This window comes from Xiphophorus couchianus, chromosome 12 (genome assembly GCF_001444195.1).
Source record: "Xiphophorus couchianus chromosome 12, X_couchianus-1.0, whole genome shotgun sequence".
Classification (NCBI taxonomy): Eukaryota; Metazoa; Chordata; class Actinopteri; order Cyprinodontiformes; family Poeciliidae; genus Xiphophorus; species Xiphophorus couchianus.
The window spans coordinates 10,559,578-10,581,739 of record NC_040239.1 but is presented as its reverse complement, the minus strand read 5'-3'; the positions used below and the strand labels follow the sequence as shown (position 1 = coordinate 10,581,739).

Genomic DNA, 22,162 nt, shown 5'->3' with positions numbered 1-22,162 from the left:
ATTGTGAAGAGGAATAAAAAAGATGCCTGGTTTTTAAATTCACATTAAAAAGAAATTTGTGTTTAGATCCCACAATCCATTTTGGAGCAAACTAAGTTGCAGATCTTTGGGGTTTCCTAAGCTGTAGTCACCTAGAGACCGAATCTGTTGCTCATTCTTCTAAAACTAGTTCCAGCTCAACCAGATTGCCTGGAGAGTGATCACTTAAATATTTCCACAGATTCTGAACTGGATTTAGTACTGTGCTTTGACTAGGCCATTTTAGCACACTGACAATTATTTTAGCTCTGGTTGTATTTTTAGAGCTCCTGAACCAGTGCCTTAGTTTTACCTCTTCTGCAGCTTCTATCAGGTTTTCTCCCAGGTTCCCTGTTTACTTCCATCCATCTTCCCATTTGACCAGAACAGTCCCAAAGCCTGATGTTGCAGCTACCATGTTTCATCGTACGGAGGCCATGTTTGGGGTGTTTTCCGGCACATGTTGGTCAAAGATTCTCATGTGGATCACATCTAGCCAGAGACCCTTCTCTTATACTTGATACTCTGACTTTCTTCATGTTACTTTTCCATAAATGCCAGGTTTATGGATTGCAATGCTTCTAAAAGGAATGCTTTCCTCGCTCAGTTTGTCTGTTTTTGTGGATTCTGGTGTCTTGGCAGCATAACAATTGGATGATGGATTGACCATAGCTCTATTAGACATTTAAAGCTTGGAAAATTGTTTTATTACCTTAATTATGCTTTAAAAATCTATATAACCTGTTTAGCATGTCGTTTTTCATAATGGTTTCTTTGTTATGCTGTTTGTTCACTAATGTTTCCTGGCAAATTCAATTAATTTAGATCAAGATTAAAGTAAGCAAAGGAGGGATCTACTCACTAATGGGATTTACTATCAAACTATTTCGGAGTTTGATAGTAAATGGACCGAATGTGTGTGCATGCAACTGTATACAGATTTTTGTTTTTAAAAAGGCCGATATCCTTTTCCGTCTGTTACTTTCAGCATTACATGAATTCTCTACAATAACTCATTTTACAATGAATCAAATTTAGTCAGTGACAGGATTTTACTCATGTAGTTAAGGTGTTGAGAACAACTTTAAATTCTCGTATTTGCTTTCTTTCCATCATATTAAATGCTTAAAGTCATTGCAGATGTTGCTCACTTTGAATGTTTGACTGATAGTGATTATGCTTGTATAGCAATATTGTACAACATTGTACAATTTGGAACAAGCTTGACTGGATGCGCATCCCGCGGAGAAGAATAGGCTCAGTGTTTTCCGCTGTAACCCCCTCACAACCTTTTCAGGGCGGAAGCTTCCCATCTGCTCCTCCATTCCTGGGACTTCATGGGCAACCCGGTGACTCACTACACCCACTCTCTGCCGGAGCTGACAAGTGATTTTCAAGGAAATCTGGCTTTTATGTGTGCAGTCTTGCTCATTTCAGCTGCACTCCCCTCTTCCTCTGCAGCCCCCCTCTCTGTTCCCTCCTCCGGTTTTGCCACCATCTTGAGGGACGAGGTGCTGACACCGCTATAAATCCCCATGTATATGGAAAGTGGGGCAGGACTGCACGTACACTTGCATGTTGCTGCGACAAGGCTCGACTTGTTCAATCCAGCCACATGCACACAGCATACTTCACAATTACCTTCAAAGAGGGATATTTACAGTACATACCTGCCAAGGGAGATGTAGGTCAGCTGCAGCTTTTACTCAACTAGAGGTGCAGCTTCTGAAGGAAGAAGATGAAGAGCAGAAGGATTTCTCTCTCTGCTCCAAAAGATAATAGGAAGATTTTTTTTGTATCCTATGTTGTTCACCTGCTGGGTGATGGTTGTGCAAATCTAAGCAGGGCGTGATGTGTGATAAAACAGTTGACTGACACTTCCCTGAGCAACTGTGCCAGTAAATGAGATGGACTTTAAAACGCAGCCAAGGCTGCTTACACCTTTTACCTCACTTCCCCCAGTCGCCTGATTTCTTTAGGCCAACCAGAATGATCTACGTTCAAAATGAGTCGTCAAAAAAAGTGGAAATCCGGATTAAAGAAGACGAAAGATGAGCAGCGTTTGAAACATCTCCCCAAACCAGCTTTGTCCTGCCTTGGAAGTCAGCTGTGCGTGCACACTGGCAGGCATGGCTAAACCACATTGTTTGTGACTCATTAAGAAATCCCCACTCTCTGCTTTGTTAGAGATCCTGGCAGTGAGTCATTTCTGAGCACTCGGGATAGGTGTGACATTCTGGCATCGGTTACTCCTGTCTGTGTGGAGGAAGCAGGAGGACAGAGCTTCAAATGCCAGACACAATTTTTTACGAAGGTGGCCTTTGAAAATTGTTTATCTGGATTGGTTTTCAGCTGGTTCACTTTTTGCTTGTAAAGCCGTTTCATGTGGTTGTTGTATTTTGTATATTTTTACTACATTGCATGAAAACAGTTTCAGGGATCACAGTAAAATAAGCTAACTGGCTTCTATAAAAGATTGTTTTGGGGTGTATTTATGATTAAGATTTCATTTTTAAATTTACTTAAAACCATAAGAAGGGCCTAAGCATGTCCCAAATTGATCCCAAACAGAACTGATCAATGAAAACCAGTAGTAGAGTCAGTGTTGCATAGAAGGAGCGCTGAAAGTAGTCATTACAAACGCCTAAAAGCATTTTTAATGACTTTAAATTTCTTAAAAGAAATATAAAGTTAATAAAGCAGTAGAAATGTTTTTTCTTGCAACCTTTGTCTGCCCACCGCTAACTAGAGTATTACTGAAATCTCAAAAAAGTAGCATCAAAATAAGGACAAGTTATTGTTAGCGTAGCAATTCAACTAACTGCTATATATTTTTTTAAAATGTCAACAGCAGGAAGAGAAGTTTATCATAGACTGTAGCTGAATGTGTGGAGTCGCATTTAGCTTTAGAAACAAAGCGCATCTCTGGTAACACATTTTAGAACAATTTTGCAGCTTTTTCAGCATTGCTAACCCATAATTTAAGTAATTTATTAAAGATGTTGTGACAAAATTCAGGCATATAAATGTGGATGCATTCATATCACCAGATCAGCAATTCCCTGATTTTAAGCTACTTGGATCAGTGTTGACCAATCGGCGAGACATCCGTAAGATGAAACCCACAAAAAAAATAAAAATCTCAGTTCTGCTGCAGAATAAATGTATTGACTAGTCTGCGTTGGGAATCATTTAACTATTAAAGGCAATTCAATAACATCTAATACTGTAATCCTGTAGAAAAATTAAATATTGATCTCAAATTAAACAAGTTTTATCAAACAAGTTCCAGACCAACCTGGGAACTTTACTTTACTGCAAGGTCGCTTCACTTTTTTAATTTTACATTACAAGCACGCACTTCAATTTACAGATAGTTGCTTGTGCGCTCTCCATTTCTGTCTTTATGGGATTCCTTGTTTTTACAAAGCAGATTAAGCTTTGTGCAAATCACATCATCTTTTCTGGCTTAAAAGAACAAATTGTTTAAAATCGTCCCTTTGGGGGGGAACACTTAGTGTCTTTGTTCAGAAAGAACTCATCGGGGGTTTTTTGAAGCAAAAACAGCAGAAATATGCAGCCAATCAGAGACACCCAATCGAAGTATGTTTGTGTTCTGCCCAGGCTATTTGCGAATATACAACATTTTAAATCCCAGTGAAGTGACACGGCTGGGTTAGTTCTATTAAGGGTAACAAATTCTTAAGGATAAAATATTTAAAACAGAAAAACTCACAAACAGCAAATACTTTGAAAGAAAGAGATTTGGTCAAGACGACAAGTGCAACATGGTTTTATTGTCAAACTGGTAATTAAGATATGAACTTGATTAATGCCATATCAAATCTTAATCTCCGCTGTAGTAAAGTGCCGATCAAATCGAGTTGCCCTGGGTGCCCTAGTACATTTTCTGTCTGGTTTGGAACTGCAATATGAAATCCTACAAATTATGAAAAGCCCTTTTTCCCCCTTCCTCCTTCCTCTCAACCCACACGTCTAGAGCTGAATGTGCAAACATGATGATCACAAAGCTTTACTATTCTGTGTATTGAGGCATCTTTTCTCCCTTGCTTTTCAGTCCTAGTGCTTGTACAAGACGAACCAGCTGCAGTCTGAAGTTTGGTGGGAGTCGTCATGGGAGGTCTCCCGCGGTGACGGGCAGCACATGCACAGCGAGGCAAACGTTAGCGAGCCACCCGGACTTCTCTGCCGCTCAATCGGGTCGGATAAAAATTACAAAACTAAAATAAACGGTGCCGTTTAAAGGTCAGCCACGCGCGAACGTCGAGAGGTCACTTTTGGGTACGAGCTGGCACTCTGGGGAGTTCGGCCTCTGCGGTTTCTCAGTGGCCGTCCTGTGCAATATGGAATCTTCATGAGCGCCACTAGATTAAACTCCTGGTCTCAGTTTGTGTAACTTACCAAAAAAATGTTTTGAAAAAATTAAAAAACTACGCATACAACAAATAACGCATGGAAAACACACACCCACACGTCAGTCGCTCAAAAATCGTTCACTCTTCTCACAGAGTCAGCATTATGGTTTCACCTCCACCAGACAAGGCGGATTACGAAAAAAAGCAACGAAGTCAACGAAAAAAAAAAAAAAACAACCTCATGAGATATTGCACAGACAAGTGCCGGCACAGAATACAACAGTCTCTTTCCAACAGCCCAGCCTGTGCATAGGAAAAATAAAGCACTTATGGTGTTCACACACTCCATCCCCCTACCCCTTTTGTAAAGCTTTGTTACACATCAAAGTGGGAAAGACAAATGACTGTAAAATCTACTCCACTCAGCAGAAAAGAAAAAGCAAAACCTTTGCGTGTTGTTAAGCATACAAAAACAAAAAAAAAAAAACTGATGATGGCTGAGGAAAAGTCCGGGTCCGTTGGCAACAGTGAGGGGAAAAGCAAAAACCTAAATAAGAACAGTAGTAGCAGGCTGAAGACTGGAGAGAAGAGAAGCAGGTGATGTTGAGACTGGATGGAAGCCAGCATGGAGAAAAATCTCTCAAGTTTCATTCAATAAATAGCATTGTGGAATATGAAAAAAAAAAAAAAAGATTCCTCAAGCAAAAATATGTAAATTCCTCTGTTCAGTTCATTAGGAAAAACAACCAGTTATAATCCATGTTGCACCGTGATTCTAATACATCCCCGCCAACCGATGGCGGTCAGCGCTGCGGCTCTATCGGCAAATTCAGTCCATCCTGGTTAAGTTGGGTATTTAATGAGTTTCTTCTAGCAAACCAAACCCAGATAACAGTCTGTTTTGTTGTTGTTTTTTTTTTTTTTAAACACCCTGTTAAGCGTGTGTAAAGCTCCTTGACGTGTACAGTCAGCTCCCGCTCCGCTTTCTGTCCCTCGCAACCCCATTACTGTACAGTCATTATCTGTGGAGCAAGACAAAGGCTTCCAGCTTCTCGGGAATGTTCCCCCGGTAGTGGAGGCTGTGCTTGATGATGGCCCTGGCAGCGAGGCATTGCAGCGTGGTGTGGTTGATGGGCTGGATGACGTTCCGGGCCAGCTCCTTCTCGTCCAGGAGGTCGCAGGCCGTCTGCTGGAAGGCGTTGGTGCTGTCGAAGTGATTCCCGCAGGAAATCAGCAGGTTCATGATGTCGGGGTGACCGTTGGATGCAGCTATGTGGAGGGGGCTGTGGGACAAATGAACAAGATTGTTAGATTGTGCCACAGATTTATTCCCAGCAGAGTCTACAAGCAACTTGCAACAGTATTTGCACTGGAAAGCTCAGATTTCAGAGCATTTTAAAAGATGACCACAAACAGAAGCGCACAGCTGAAGTTACTCGGGGAAAGAATGTGGTTCACAACATTTTGTCCACAAATTAAATGTGAACAGTGTGGTCTGCCAATCCATAAGAGTCTGCTTTGAAATTTCTCGACCAGCTTCGTACATCTAGACACTGAAGTTTTTGCCTGTTGCCATTTGCAAAATAGCTCAATATAAATCAGTTTGGATGGAGAGAATCTGAACTTCAGTTTTCAAAATAAATGATCAGAAAGTTGTTCCAGACTTTCATTCGAACATCCTGACTCATGAATATGGGGCAGCATTATGTACTTTCCAGGCACATGGTGCCATTTACAGAACTATTAAGTAACTACGTTACCGTTAGTTATAAAAATGTCTTACATGTCAAACATGACTTGACTTTGCAATTTAACGCCTTGAATTGGCTTTGTGGCTCTTTCTGACACTCTGCCTTCAGCACATCATCACAATGTTTCTCCATTAAGCCTTTAGCAACGTTCTGAGGTGTTTTGGACTGAGAAGTAGTTCCTGTGATGATCTCAGCAGACTCTCAGTTCCACCAGGTGTATGCCAATTGCTGTTGCCACTAGTCTGGAGGAGCCGAGTGGGGGAGTCATGGGACCGCCCCCGGCGACTCCCCCACTCGGAAAGTTTCCTCTGCATATTTCAAAATGTGTGGCTAATTAGAAACTGAACTTTTTATTGCTTTCTTGCAACAAAGGACTTCTGCGGGCCACTCTTGTATGAAGATCACATTGTTGGAGAGCAAAACCTGCTGCCAACAGATTCGACCGCTTCAGCAACTCCCAAAGATCCCATAGGCCTCTTGCAGATTCTGATTTGTTCTCAATACAACTTAAAACAAATAAAGAGGTGAAATATAGAAATGTAAGCTAAACTTTTCAGGCTTGAAAAATTTCCCATCCAGCTCACAAATGTGCAGTCCTTACTATTGGTCTATCACTTACTGTAAAGCTCCAGTAACATACACGTATACTTTTGCAAGGTAGTGCGTCAAGCCTTTTATTTAAATATATATATATATATACAAAAACAGAGGAACAGTTTAGGTCTAAGTGTTTTCAGTAAAAAGCGGACCTGTTGTCGTCTTCGTCTCGGCTGTTGACATCCGCCCCGCACTCGAGGAGGATGGACGCCACCGTGAGGGAGGGAAACTTGCACACAGGGTAGCGGCCCACGCAGGTGGTGTTGCGGTCCACTGCCAGGTGTAAAGGGGTGAAGCCGTTCTTGCCACACGGCTGGAGCTTCAGGAACCTAAGAGGGTAAAAGTTTTGAAGCGCTGAGTCAAAAACACTCAAACAACCATGAGTCATTAATCTTATGAAGGCAATCAGGATGTTGAGACTGAATCATAGTTTTTTGGGTGTGAATGACAGAAAAGTTCAAAGACCTATGAAGAGAACAAAGTAACACTGATCCCATTTTATAAGCAAAAATGAGTCATTTCACAATATTAGGTCAGAGAATATCACTTCAAAATGATTTTTCTCATTCTGCCACATACCTATAGATGGTTTTCTTCTTGAAATGGTCCTGCTCTGTGGTACACGGCACCTTCTCCAGGAGACAAATGAGGTGCAGGATAATCGACAAGGCCTTGCTGAGCTGAGCGGGGTCAGGCGGCATCGGCCCGATCTGTTTGACCGCTCGCTCTATCTCCAATACGCTCTTGGTCAAGATTCCCATCAGGTCCTCAAAGGACACGGATGTCCCCAGGAGTCCCTTGGCCCTGTCCTGCAGCATGAAGGAGAAGAGTTCGGCGAACGACAGCAGGCTGGAGGTCGTCATGGGGCTCAGCGGGTCCAGGTTGTTCTGCTGCATTTCCAGCGCATACTTCCACAGGTTGATGCAGCGCTCAAAGTTTCCCGAGTCAGCGTAGACGGCGCCCCGGTAACGGATGTAGTAGGATGTGTCTGGATGCTGGGGGCCCAGGATTCTCTCCCGGATGAGCAGCGCCTGCATCCGCATCTCGTCCGGGTCGGAGATCAACCCGTCCAGCTCCTCCCCGTTTGTGACCTGAAAGGAAGATTTCAAACACTTGAATATATCTGGGAATATCACCATGGTGAAAGCACCAAAGATTTTTTTTTTATGAAATGAGAAATAATTCCTAATCAAAGAAAAGTTTTAAGGAGTCTCTTTTACTCAGCCTCCACTTCTTTAAAACCCAACAATCACAGACAGTAAAAATAATCCTCACCTCTTTAGCATAGTCGTAAGCCATGATGAGATGCTTGGGTTCCGGTTTGTGGACGATGTTACTGTCTGTGTATCTCAGGTCCATGGCTCTCTTCCAATACTTTAACGCTCCCAGCAGATCTCTCTTCTTGTCGACGAACGTTGCTCCCAAAAGCTCCAAGGCATCAATTCGCTCCGTGTGACTCGTCTGCAGGAGGAAACAACGCGGCTTTTCCAGTAAGTGATTCAAAACACAAACTCTCACGTTCTCATGCTGACAAAACGCCTCGCACGGCTATCGACGGAAAAGGCTGACCTGCTGGTGCGTCGTCAGGTAGTCTACGATGTTAGTGTGGCCAGTGACGCTGGCAGAGAGGAGCGGAGTCATGCCGTAGCCGTCCCGCTCCATGGTTGCGCCGTACTGCAGCAACATCCGCATGATCTCCAGGCTGCCGGACTCTGCGCAGTCATGCAGCGCCGTGTTACCTGAGATCAGAGACGACGCAGGCCTTAAAGTCAGGCTGTAGACTTATTTATATCCAGTCAGAAGATTAAAAAAAATCATGTTGCATCACTACAGGCTACTAGGAATTCATCTCAGGCACAATTAATAAACATCTTTTCATAAGGAGTTCAATAACGCTGAAAAAAGTCTCAAAAGGAAAATAAATAAATTTAAAAAATTTTACTTAACAGATTCGAGTTTTTGTAAAATTGCAGCAATAGAAATTAAGTATGTCTTGCCTTGGTTTTTATTCGTATTATTATTTTCTTGGTATCTTACTGCCAATTTTATTATTTATCAACTTAATTTTATTTCTTATTTTATGATTTATCTACCTATGATTATATAATTATTGTGAGGCACTTTGGTCAGCCGAGGTTGTTGTAAATGTGCTATATAAATAAACTTTGACTTGATGTGTGAACTGTATTTTGTTTTCGACTTGTTTCCTTTCTGCTACTTTGTACCGTGGTGTGTAAAAGTATTCACCTCGGATGTTTTCTCAGTTTGTCTTGTAACAACCAAAAACTATGCATTTCTTTTGGATCTTATGACACACCGACCGGTGTGTCACCGGTGATAATATACAAAAAAAACAAAAAAAAAAAACAAATGAAGTTGTTATAAAACACATGAACTAAAACTATATAAAAAAAAAAAGTTTACTAATGCATCCAAATGAGATTTAGTGCTGCACAATTCAAGCTAAATATTTAATTGCAATAATATTGCAACACAGTAATTGATGACTTTATTATTACATAATGTCCCCACCACTGGTTGCTGGTTTCCATTTAACTGGCTAAATGTTTGGTTTGCAGATCTTCAACAAATGACACCTAAAATGTTAAATCCTGTCACATATTGCAGCCAAGCTGTCCCTTGCAACTGCGATGCTACAGCAAGAGATTGATGATAACTGCGATTGGATGCATTGAGCAGGACTAGTAAAACCCAGAGCAAAACTGCTACTTTCAAAAGTCACCCACTTAGTAAACAGAGTCCACCTGTGTGTGACTTCATGTATCCAGCTGGTCTCTGAAGGCCTCTCCGGCTTATTAGAGAACATTGGTGAGCACACAATGTTCTCACGTTGAAGACCAAGGTCAAAAGCAGAGAATGCAATGCAGAAGTTCTAAGTAGCTTTAGGTAAAAGAAAAACCTATAACCCAAGCTTTGAGTTGTCTGTAAGATGTTCAATCTGTACCCAAAACAAGAGCATGGCACAACTGCAAACTTGGCAAAGCTTTAGGCTAAAAAAGGAGACCATCAATTAGAGAAGCAGCCAAGACATCCATGATTACTCTGCAGAAAACCACAGCAGCGGCTGACGGGACAATCTCTGGTTGGGTTCTCCACAGATCAGGCCTTAATGGAGGAGTGGCAAGGAAATAGCTGGGATGTCCCGTTTGCAGTTCCCCACAAGCTATGAGAGAGAAACCGCAAACATATATCTGGTCAGATGAAACCATCTGGCCTAAATGCCAAAAATAAGCTAAACTAATATTGTACATCGCCTCAAAAAGGAAATCTAAACAGCACGTCTATTAAGGAACACATTTGTGGAAGAATCATGTTGCGGAGATGATTTTCCTCAGAAGGAAGAGGAGAGGTTTTTTTGTCCCTTCCTCAATTTTCTGTTTGCATTTAATCATATAAAACCCTGATGTGTATAAAAACACGTCAATAAAACAAAAAGCAAAGACAGAAGACCAAGGGGTATGAATACTTCTACAACACCAGACTTACAGACTTTAGTTTTCAAAACATCTTAATGTATTTTTTGAACATTTTTAGCCTGATCTTTTCTCTTGAACATTATCAGAGCAACATGTTGTTTGCCAACCCACTGACCTACAAATGAGTCAAGCATAAAAAAGGTAAATAAACCTAAAGGAATGGACCAGAGCTGTTCACACAAAATTTCATCTTTTAATACAATTTCATCTTTTTTGGTCTTTTTCCCCCATCAGGCAGTCTCTGTCATAGAGACATTTTTCCTTCTAATTCTTGAGAGTGCTACAAAACACATGTACGTCTCTTTATAGTTTCTAAATTGTAACAAAATAAAAATCCTTGATTAGCTCCACTGATGATGTCTAAAATATTTCAGTCTTAAAGGGCTGATCTTTGAGGAAGCTTTTAATCAGATCAAAAATAAATCTTTCCAGAATTAAACCCACTACAATTTCTGCAGTAGATGCACGTGTTTTACCTTCATTAAAAAAGGAGGCAACAATTTAAATGTACTAAAGAGCCACCTGTATCTTTTTCTACATCTATTATTCAATTTTCAGGCAAACAAAAACGTACAAGTTCGATTTAGTGGTTTATGGATAAACTACAACTGAGGCTCCCACTGGATCGAAACAAGCTTCTCACAAAAACTTTGACAGCAGTTTAATATGACCGAGCTACAGGAGGTTCAAATGTCCAACAGGTGGGATTGAGTTTCATAACTTGACTGCAGAAACTGTTTTAACATGCTTCGTGTATTAAGGATATTGCATAAAGAATACCGTAATATTTTTTTCCTTATTTGGTCCTAATCATGCAGTTGCTACACTTTCCACTGCATCTAAAAAAGTAAAAAAAATAGTGAAGATATGAAACTCTCAGAATTTCAGAGGAACTTTGAAAACAAAGGCTAACTATGGAATATTTTAAAGCAGAAGCTAAGCCTCAACACTAACAAGTTATTGAGAAACTAAAGGAGGAAAATGCACTGATTTAATGACAGCAGACTAGAGGTTTGCTTATTATTACGTGATTTCTATTATTTGACTCTACCACTTCTTACTAGCTTAACTAGCACTGAGCCAATCATTTTTTTTAAAGAAAGAAGTCGCTCATTATAAATGTAATGGGTGGAAAAAAAATACCAATGATCACAGTTGTATTGGTAAAGGAGGATACAGCTCCTGTTCAAACTCACTGAACAGAAATTAATGTTGCATCATCCGTACGCTGCAATTTAATCAGGCGAGCTGAAGGTAAGCTGTATGAGAAATGTTGTTCTTTTTCTTTTTTAAATCAATGATGTGTAGGAGGTGGGAACTAATATATGCCAACCTAATACATGTGCCTGCTTGCAGGTTTGTCACTGTTCTGCAGGATTTACATGATAATTACACGATGGAGATAGATTTTGAGAATGCAACTCCCATGTCAAGCCTTCGCTGAACCACATGCACCAGTTATTTGCTGCATACACCATATGTTACATTACATTGTATAACAAATAAAGGATTGAGGTTCATGTAATACTATAATTTGTAATCATATACTGTTGACATGATCTATGAGTAAATGACCTGTGATCTTTCAGTGTTTCTGGAACTCTAAGTAAAAAGACTAAGTCTGATACTTCAGACACACCCAGACAGAGACAGAGCTGACGTAGCTTTCCATTGAAACCAGAAGTTCGTGTTGGTATGCTGAGTCATTTAGGCCAGAAATATGCAAATGCATCTCCATTTTTGTGTCGTATGACATTGTTTTACAAGCTGCGTGGTGGTTCTGGTTCATTTTGATGCACTGATCTGGCTAGTTTTAGTGGCCAATACTGACAACTTGTTTTCTCTGAGGTCTGACCTCCAAAATCACAACACAAAGGGAACAGATGTGCTGCTGTTTTTTTTTTTTTTTTTTATTGGAATCAACAGTTTGAATCCAGCAGAAAAGGAATTAAAAGATGATCTCCCTTTAACCATTAAGGGATATGATTATGTAGATGATCAAAAAACATAAAAACTGTTGATTGATGGATTTATAGACTTGAAATTTGGTGACTATAATGATCGGTTCAGTATTCACCGAAAGTCCATTAGAAGATTGTTTTTTTTTGTTTGTCTTCATAGAGCACATCTAAAATACCCAAAACAAAATAAAGCCTGGGAAGTTGAAGTTTCTAGGAGCAATACTACATGAGACCCTATTGGCTGATGTTTGCAAAGCAGCAAATCCAGGAGCGCATTAAAACAAATTTTAAAACAATGAATTTAAGTTCTCTTTATCACTATCTTCAATAAGTTTTCCTTGTATCACTTTGAAAGTTTGCATCATGTTGGAAACATTTTATCTTGACATAAATGTTGCCAATGTAGCTGTCAGTATGCAATCAGTTAAATATGATCAATTCTGACCTGATTCTGCTAGAGGCTGGTTTTTGTTTAAAGGAAGTCACCCCTTGCTAACTGAGGAAGAAGAGGGATTACCGCAAAGTAAATGATTTGATGCAACTGGCTAGGCTTCCTGAGGCTGAAGATTTTTTTGTCTGACTTTACCCATGATTCCAAAGTCTGCATTAGCTGGGGACAGACAGCACATGTAGTTAGGCTAAAAATGTGATAAGTGTATGAAAAGTAAAAAATTAACTTGTCAAATTCTGACCAAATCTGGACAGAAATCAAATAATGTTAGTGTGCAGACAACAGCTGCAGACAGTAGATTGTCCATGTAGGTTTACTTCTTCTGATTTTATTAGTAGTTGACTTTTTTTTCCTGCAAAAAACCTAAAATTTAGTTGGGCTTTAGTTGATTTTGGTCAACTGCTTATTCCATTATACCTCCCTAAGCACTTAACTGGGCTGAGACAGTGTATGTAGTCTGGGTACATTTGAATTTACCTTTTACACTTTTCCTGTTGACATCTGCACCTTTCTCCAGCAGGTATTGCGCTATCTCTTTGTGGCCCTTGTAACAGGAAATCATTAGACACGTGTGTCCGTGTCTGTTGGCCACCTCCAGGTCAGCTTTGTGCTCCACTAGGTATCTGACGATGTCCAGGTGCCCGTCAAAGCAGGCTGCCCTCAGGGGCGTAGAGTTGGTGAGGGTCGTGCTGTTGACAGAAGCTCCGTGCCCCAGCAGGGACTGGACCACCTTCAGGTGACCCGCCGCAGAGGCAGCCCAGAGAGGCGGCGCCCCCTCTATTGTCTCCCCATCAAAGTTCACCGAGCCTCCGACCTCGACCGGCGCGCAGCAGCATTCCAGCAGGTACTCCACCAGGTCCAGGTGGCCGTACCGGGCGGCCATCAGCAACGGGGTGGCTCCGTTCGTCTTCTCGCCCATCAGCTTGGTGACTTCATGTCCATCTTTGTTCTCCAACAGTTTCTGAAGCAAACGGAGTTTCCCGTCCCTGGCCGCGTTATACACCGCCGTCTTTAAATCCATGTCTGACGGCGAGCTTCACGGTTGGGGTCAAAGGGTAATGATGTCGGTAAAACAAAGGGGGCAAGGGTCACTTGAAGCTGGGAACCCTTTGTTTACAACCTTCCAATTTCAAGCTAACGCTAAGCTAGTTAGCTTCGGTTTTGTTATTAAGAGCCCAGAGAGGTACGAGGCTGTTAACAGATCAGCCTTTGCACTTTGGCATCAGTACAGTCGGTTATGTGAAACTTTACGTCTATTAATAACCGAGTCGTTTCAAACGACCCTTGATGATCAGGCGGTACATTTAACGACGAGCTAGCGAGTTAGCTAATAAACTTCCTTGATCGATGAAGCTCGAATACTGTTCTACTTTTCACCTCTTTACTGCTCGTCTGTGCGACTCTCTCCCGCTGGTGTATCTTCCTCTCCTTCGTCAGCTCTGTTCCCTTCGCTCGTCATTGTTCCACGGCATTTCGCGGTTTTTATATCCTCCTTCTTAGGGCCGAAGAGAAGAAATTCACCCCCGCCCGTAATCCCGTGCTACTGCCGTGGCTGTTAGCCTAGCCTGGAAAACGACCGAAAGAGCTGGGGATATCCCCCAGTGTCAGAGCGGAGTGTTTCCTCTCACACGCGTCAAAAAAAAGCAAAAATCAAAAGGAAACTGATTCTATCCCCTAGAAAGGGGAGGGTTATACTCTTCCGGTGAAACCACTCAGCGAACTGACTCGGTGGAATATTTCCCAAAGAGGTAAAACGTAAATTAGGGAGCCTAACCGCCCACGAGCACACCGGACGATCACGACTCAGTTTCTGTCAAATCACCAGCTCAACGCAGTCTTTTCTCTCCTTAAAGGGGAATGACTGACGGGCCACTGTCCAATCACAGATCGGGTAGCTTGTTACGTAGTCGATCGCAGGAAACTAAAGTTGGGAAGAATACGGAGCAAGACTAAAGGTGTACTGATCAAACTTTGGCAAATATGCGGCTTTCTAAAACATGAGCTTGGAGGAAGTAAAAATATGTGCGTTGCCAGCTGAAATTTAAAAATCAGATTAACAAAAAATCTGATTAGAATTGTTTTTTTGTTGTTTTTTTTAAATCCGGAATCCAAATAACAATTCCTCCCGCAAAATTAAACGAAAATCAAATTTATCAAGTGTCTTGCAAAAGTATTCAACTGACTGAAGTTTTTAATTTTAAAAATGTGTGATGTTACAATACTCGGATTTTCTAGGTCAACACAAAGAAACGCAGAATTGTGACGTGTAAGGAAAATTAAGCATTTTTATTATTACAGGTAAAACCAAAAATGTTACTTTCGGCCAACATGCAAAGCACATTGTAAAATGGAAAACGTACATCGCACATTTTCTTGAACACACCACGATGAAACATGCAAATATTACCATTTTGTGGGAATACTGTTCTTCTGTAGGGACATGGCTCATGCTCTTGGTAGGAAAACATATTGAGCTGCATACTAAGCAAACATGGAGGAAAAGTTGTAAAGACTACAGAACTTCACACTGCGGTGGAGGCTCTACCTCCAACTGGACAACGATCCTAAATATCCAGTAAGAACAACAATGGAACGATTCAGATCTAAGCATATCTGTATGTTAGAATGACCCAGACAATTCATTTTTATAGATTAAATCTTTCAAATCTGTCTGAGGATGAAGTATAGGCAAAACGTTCAGTGTATAGATGTGTAAAATTAGTAGACATATGTCAAATGATTTGCTGTTGTCACTACAACAACTGGTGGATGTGTTAGGCTGAATACTCATACCATACTTTGCAAAGAAAGATAAAAATCTATTTGTCTTCTTTCCACTTCATAATTATTACGTTTGTCTGTAACCAATGTAATGACTAAAGTTTACCCATATTAAAAAATATAGTTAATATAAAGAAAAGTTTGTTATATCTCAGTGCAGTGAGATATAATAAACATTGCAATGCTATGAGACATAATGTGACTTAAACAAGAGAAAGCAAACAGACATAATTTGTCTATTATAAAAGCACAAATAAGACCAAAATGCATGTGTGCACGATGAAGCAATATGAGTAATTTGCAAATGGTGAACATAATTATGTTGTACAAATATATACTGTGTGGGACTAAGTATTCTTTACTGCTTACATTTTATTGGAACCTTAGGGGACACAAAAACAGTCATTTTTAAGATATAAAGCTTTTAATACACAACCTTGATGTGTAAAAATGTGAATTGGTAAGGACAATATTCTATGGCAGATTACGTCAGCCTTTTAGAAGTGCAACACACTCATATCCAACTGCGAGTCAATATTTTTTGCATGTTTAAACGTAATTGTTGCCTTAGTTGATAATTTATTTTTTTCTGAGAGGGGAAGGTAGTCTCAATTTAAAGTATAAATCAGGGCTGCCCAAAGTCTGTCCTGGAGGGCCGGCATCCTGCAAGTTTCAGTTCTCTCCCTGGTGGTAGTAACAACCTTATCAGCATGTCAATGTTCTTCTTAGGCCTTTTAACGAGTCATCATTGGATCCAGATGTGTTAAACCAGGGAGAAAACTAAAACATGCAGGATGTTGGCCCTCGAGGATCGACTTTGGGCACCCCTGGTATAAATGTTTCCATCTTTTTCTACTGTCTTCCAAACAATGGGCAATGTTATAGCAACGTTTAATTGGATTTGACGACTTTTCCATTAGCTTTGGTAATACCGCCCCCTACAGGTTGAAAGAAAGATTACCAGGAGGTACGGCTCTAAGGTTAATGTGCCTTTCTTCACAAAGTGATTAAAAAAAAGGTCATATAAACAGAAATTTTGAACAGAAATTTATTCAAACATCCCGGTATCTTAACATCCAAAAATTACCACAGGTATAGTGACCTATCACTACCAGTGCATAAGGTTTGGAGAAATACCAACATTCCACCACACATCAGTATTAAAACAAGGTGACTAGAAAAGATGCAAAAACCAAAACGCAACTGCATATCTAAGATATTTTAGTAAACCATTCAGGTGTTTTTAAATTATCTGTTCGATCCAATTAACACAAATAGAAAATATAAGGAATAAAAAACACTGGTAAAGCATGTCGGTAAATTATCAATAAATTTAAACCCCTTAAAATATAAAAGTAAGGTTTTTCAGCTGATCTGCTATCATTATGACTCTGCAACGAACCACTGATAATCCATAGGAAGGTTGTGTCTCAGTGGTGTGTGTGAATAAACAAAACATAAATAAATCTCAGAAAACCAAACCAATTTAATCTAGTGCAACAGGTTTACTCTGGAGTCAAAATCAAAATGAAACTAGAAATATGGGTGCTTACTGTTTATTTTGTAAACAATCCAATTAGCCAGCACAAGATTGATTCAAATTACAATTTTAACCCAATAATAATGAAAGTATTTTGTTGGGGAAAAAAACAACTTTTTAAACAAATTTACAACAGTGTTGCATAAAACTAAAAAGAACACAAGGCTACGGGATAAATATGCCATTACACTTTAAAACAGAAAAAGGCAGGACTAGATAAACCACTAAACACAAATTGGAGAAGCTTGTGGAGTTAAAATTGTTGGCTTTACCACCTTCAGACACAAAACGCACAATTCAAATAAAACAGCACAACTCCTAAATTTAATCTTGGTGATAAATCAAGGCATTAATTAGCTGACAGAACATGTAGTTAATTGAAATTAAACTGCTTTACCAATTAATTCTTTCATAGGTATTTGGTTACTTAAGTGTGATGAGTGTACAAATCAAAGTTTTGTGCAGGAGAGTTAAATTAGTATGAATGATGGTCTTTCTCTGGCATCATCCTCTCAAATGACTTATTTAAAATGAAAAGCTGACAATAACCAAAACAATTTTCTTTAGCTCACCTAATATAATAAATGAATCTATTTATTCTATTAGTAAACAGATTTATTTATTAACAAATAGATTTAGTTGGTAAAATAAAATCTTTGTGGAGAGCGACCTTTGCGTCAAGTGTGATTCCAGAGATGAAGATTGGAGAAATATCCATAAATCCCAAGATTGAGTACATTTTGTTTTCTACAAACTGCACTTTGAAAAATGCAGCAGATGGGGAAGGGTAAAAGACGGACACTACAAAAACACAAATAAAACAAGAACATAACAACTCAAGGTCTGTTGTAACCACAGGCCAGCTTGACCTGTTTTTAATAACCACATCATCTAGCCCCTCCTGTCATCTTACTTAACCCCTCAACACAATTTTTGCCACAAGAGTTATTTGCATAAAGTTTTTAAGAACCACAGTGCTAATCAAGAAGGAAATATCAGAATGTTTGATATGAGCAAACCTTCACATCAGCACTGCTGTTCTTACTCACTCTATGCTATGCACACCTGCTCAGATATAAACAAAAAGTGATGAACCAGGTCCTGCAGCCCAAACGCTGTTACGATCCAACTCGTGTCATGGTGGTCTTCTTGTCCGAGAAGAAACTTCTAAGCAGGACCACCTGGCTGATGCTGACCACAAGCAGGATAATGGCCTCTCCGATAGACCAGAAGGCAACACGGGTGTTCAGGTCCTCCGCCCGACTGCGCCCCTGGGCCTCTCGGAGGCGGAAGTGCGTCTGGTAGTCTATGACAGACTTCAGTGCCTCATGGATAGACACGCAGGCTGATTCCATCTGGTACAAGTGAAGGAATTGAAGACAAATTGATTTAGGAGCTTTAGTTGGAACAGAAATATTTTTCAATATTCAAAATAAGCTGAAAATGAAACAGGGAAGAACTTAAACTCTGGCATAGCTGCTTCTGGGGGTTTGCACCTCTGACAACAAAAACACATTGTAGGAACATTCGGACGCAAATAATTTAGGAAATCCAACCCAAATAATGTGAAGAGGCTGAACAGTGATCGCAAGATTTTTGTTTCCCTCTTTTAGGTTTTCAAGTTCACTGCTGAAGAAGAACTCAGCAGTTACTTTAATATATTTATTTCATTTTAATAATGTGGTTATATGGATATCACAATCATTAACTTTATTTATAAAACACTTTAACACCAGCCACAGCTGAAACAATGCTGAACATGAGTGATCAATAAGATATAGAAAACATAAAGTGAAAAAGCTAAGCACACAAAGAATTTAAAACAATAAATTCAAAATATAATAAGGACAAAAAACATTCTGACTGTTGTCATTCTTGTGATGACAACAGTCTATTCTTTTAAACAGGTTTCTACCAGACTAACTTTAATGTCAACATGGTGGTTTTGAATTGTCAATGTACTGAAGTGTTATTGTTTGTCAGTGTTATCCACATTGCTACAATCTGTGCTACACATCAGCAAACCTAACACTCACCTGAGTGAGAGCAGTGACTCTGTTCTCATTGGGGAAGAGAGGAGGATCATCACCGACTTGGAAATCAAAGTAAACGGTCTTGTGTGTGAAAGTGGAGAACTCGTTGCTAAAGCAGAACTTGAAAGTGCCATTCTTGGCAGCTGTAAAGGTAAAACTATCATACTGCTTTTTCATCTCCTTGTAAAGTGTAGTGCCGTCTGGGTCCTCTAGGCGGCAGTCTACGTCATAGTGACCACCAGTTACAACCTGGGAGAACAAAGAGAAGAACAATTATTTTTATTTACACAAAAACAACATTCTAGTGCAGAATAGTGATTTGATTAGGTATTGTGTTTGACAGATTAACACCAAGGACTCACTAATGACTGTCCATAACAAATCTGTTAGATTTATAGAAACGTTAATGTTTTTTACATATTCAGCACAATAATAAATCATATACTGACTTCATCAAGACCCAAAGCAATTCTATGACAGAATAGGAATGTTATCTGCATTCAATAATCCATCACATTGATTAAAGGCAATACTTTGTCAATCCAAAGCATGCCAATTCTGAAAATATTCTGAGACAGAAGTCCTTGTCCTAACTTCGTGGCAGATCTTAGTAATCCTATTAAGAAAGTTAATTTCAACCGTCTGAATCTGGAATCAAACGTTCTTTCTCTTGTCTCATACACATAGGTGAGAGTTTAAATAGAAACTCGTGAACTGAGACCTTTGCTTTTTGGCTCTGCTGTTGCTGCAGCTTCTTCTTTTTTTAAAAAACATGACAGATCAAACTACTGGCCATCTTACTGCAGACTAGGCCCCAATCTATTCATCTCCCACTTCCTCCGATCATCACACACAAACCACACACTAAGATTCTTAAAACTTTCCACTAGTAGCCCTGAGAGATACACTACCTTTTCCAGTTGAGAAATTTATAATCTCATAATTTACTTACATTTTTTGGAATGAGTTTGTCTCATTTTTTTCTTGCCAACTCTTAAGTTTAAATTTGTGTTTCTTGGTAGGTATCGTTTTGAGGGGTTTCTTACTTTTAGAAGATTTAGCACATTTATATGGTGCTTCCATGTTTATCAATGTGCATTGTCACATTACAATCAAGTAAAAATGCAAAATAACAAATTAACCATGCTTAGCTTCGTCCAGGAAGTGGCCATTGGCTTAGTTGTAGCTGCCAACAAATTCATCTATTCTTTATCAATTATATACTTTGCCATGTCTTTCTGTATTTATACTAATCTCCCTCATGGATAAAGCCATTAAAGGGGCTGATACTGCCACCAACTATGTGTTTTCGTCCCATGTATTGCATACAGGCTCAGAGCTCATCTGTTTAGCTGTGTTTTTGCTCCTAGGAGAGACAACAAAACCACACAGTCATGGGAATTTTCTATGCACTTAGTTAATTCAACTAAATACTATTATTAAATACTAATAAAAACCTTACAGGGGAAATCAATTACAAAGCCGCTACATGACAAACGCTACCATAACTATGAATACCTGAAACTCCAGCGTGCACTTGGTGCCGGTGATGATGTCCTCGTAGAAACACTGTTTGGCGTTGTCAGGCAGCTCGAAGGTTAGCTCGGAGCCCATTACCCACCCACAGAGCAGCTGGGCCCATAGCAACTGCAGCAGCAACCGAAGCGACCTGAACATCCTGGACACCGACAGCCAACAGCTATAACCTAAACACCAAAGAAACAACCAAATGTAAACATAATGTCGAAACGAAACTGTAAAAACGGTGGGAGATACAGGACTTCAACGGTGATTAAAACAGATCCGGACGTTGATATAAGCGGTGAGCGCTTAGCTTAAAGCTAACTAGCCACCTTTCTGAGCTACTTGATGTAGAAGCACAAAGCAACTTCTAATTTTTACGGACTTTATGTTGTTGACTAACTCGTAGTTTTATACATATAAATGTATAACAAGTCAAGACAAACTTAATAACGGCATGTTTTTAATTCAGTATTTGGTCTCAGTCTGAATTACCGACTCACCTAAAGTCTTCACCCGGATGTAACTAAAGCTACGAAGACGTATTACAAACGTGAGAGGAGATTGGCTGTCATCGATAAAACGCCCGCCTGTCTGTCGCTCTCATTGGTCAAAATTGTTAAAAGGGCCGCGTCATTGATGTCACGTGGACCACTTCTTCCGACAGGCGAGCGGAACGCATCTTCTTTCTCAATATATTCCAACGTGGGTCTTAATGAGATGGCAGTTGTTACACCATTTCCTTCAGTTGTTTTTAAAAAGTTTCAGTAATTTTAAGATACCCATAAAACTTTAAATTTAGTTGTGTACACACAAACCTCAGTAGTTTGTTTATTTAAGTGTAATCTTGATTTTCTGCTCGCTTCGGTTTTGTTTCAATACTATGTTCCTTCAATTAAGTGATACGCTAATAGGAGACGATTATTTACCATTTACATCTGTTAAATAAAGCATGAGAGTTAATAAATATCTAAGTTGACCACATATCTTTTTTTTTTGCATGGTGTCCTTACTGTACAGTCTCTTATTCTTATCGTTCAGATTTTAGATTTACCTTAGTTTGAATTGTGATTCTTTTATATACCTTTAACTTGCTGCTGGTGCACCTGAATTTTCCCGCTGTGGGACAAAAAGGGATCTTTCAATTCTATTCCGTTCAATACTCCAGACTCCAGCAAAAACTAACACATTTAATGATCTGTGAACGCAGCAAAAATATAAGCATGAATAACACTGTTATGCAGGAACAATTTTTGTGAAGAGCTAAAAAAAAAAGTCTTAAGCAAATTTGTTGTTTTTATAGTGTTTTATCATTAAAATATATTATTTTCTAATGAATTACAAATTGTATCAATGTTTGTCCTGCATTATAATAAAACTAATGTAAACCACCTGGTTCCAGTTGCCAGCATTTATATTTCTTCTTCATGGAGTCTAGAAGTCTAAAAGAGAAAACCTGAAGTATTCTTACCATGCTCCCTCTCTAATAATCATTGAGGTAGCCAATTTTTTTTGTCTTCTGGCATTTTAGTGCATAAATATGTTAAAAACTAAAAATAATAATTACCAAAAGTAAGTTATGCATCCTTTTGCATCTAATGCACATTTACACAATTATTCGTTTTATTTATTATCA

General features: G+C 39.5%; 2 protein-coding genes across 2 annotated transcripts; both read right to left on the bottom strand.

The window, feature by feature from the left end:
• Positions 1-3,795: 3,795 nt before the first annotated feature.
• On the bottom strand, positions 3,796-14,475 carry fem1c (fem-1 homolog c). Its single transcript, XM_028034083.1, has 6 exons — positions 13,129-14,475; positions 8,312-8,481; positions 8,018-8,203; positions 7,322-7,833; positions 6,895-7,071; positions 3,796-5,677 (listed from the first exon to the last, which is right to left on the bottom strand). Exons 1-6 carry the CDS (start codon positions 13,670-13,672, stop codon positions 5,413-5,415), a joined length of 1,854 nt encoding a protein of 617 aa, XP_027889884.1. The 5' UTR covers positions 13,673-14,475; the 3' UTR covers positions 3,796-5,412.
• Positions 14,476-16,466: 1,991 nt separating this feature from the next.
• tmed7 (transmembrane p24 trafficking protein 7) lies at positions 16,467-21,166 on the bottom strand. The gene is made up of 4 exons (XM_028034271.1): positions 21,030-21,166; positions 20,524-20,711; positions 19,009-19,254; positions 16,467-18,327 (listed from the first exon to the last, which is right to left on the bottom strand). Exons 2-4 carry the CDS (start codon positions 20,680-20,682, stop codon positions 18,091-18,093), a joined length of 642 nt encoding a protein of 213 aa, XP_027890072.1. The 5' UTR covers positions 20,683-20,711; positions 21,030-21,166; the 3' UTR covers positions 16,467-18,090.
• Between the last annotated feature and the right edge of the window lie 996 nt (positions 21,167-22,162).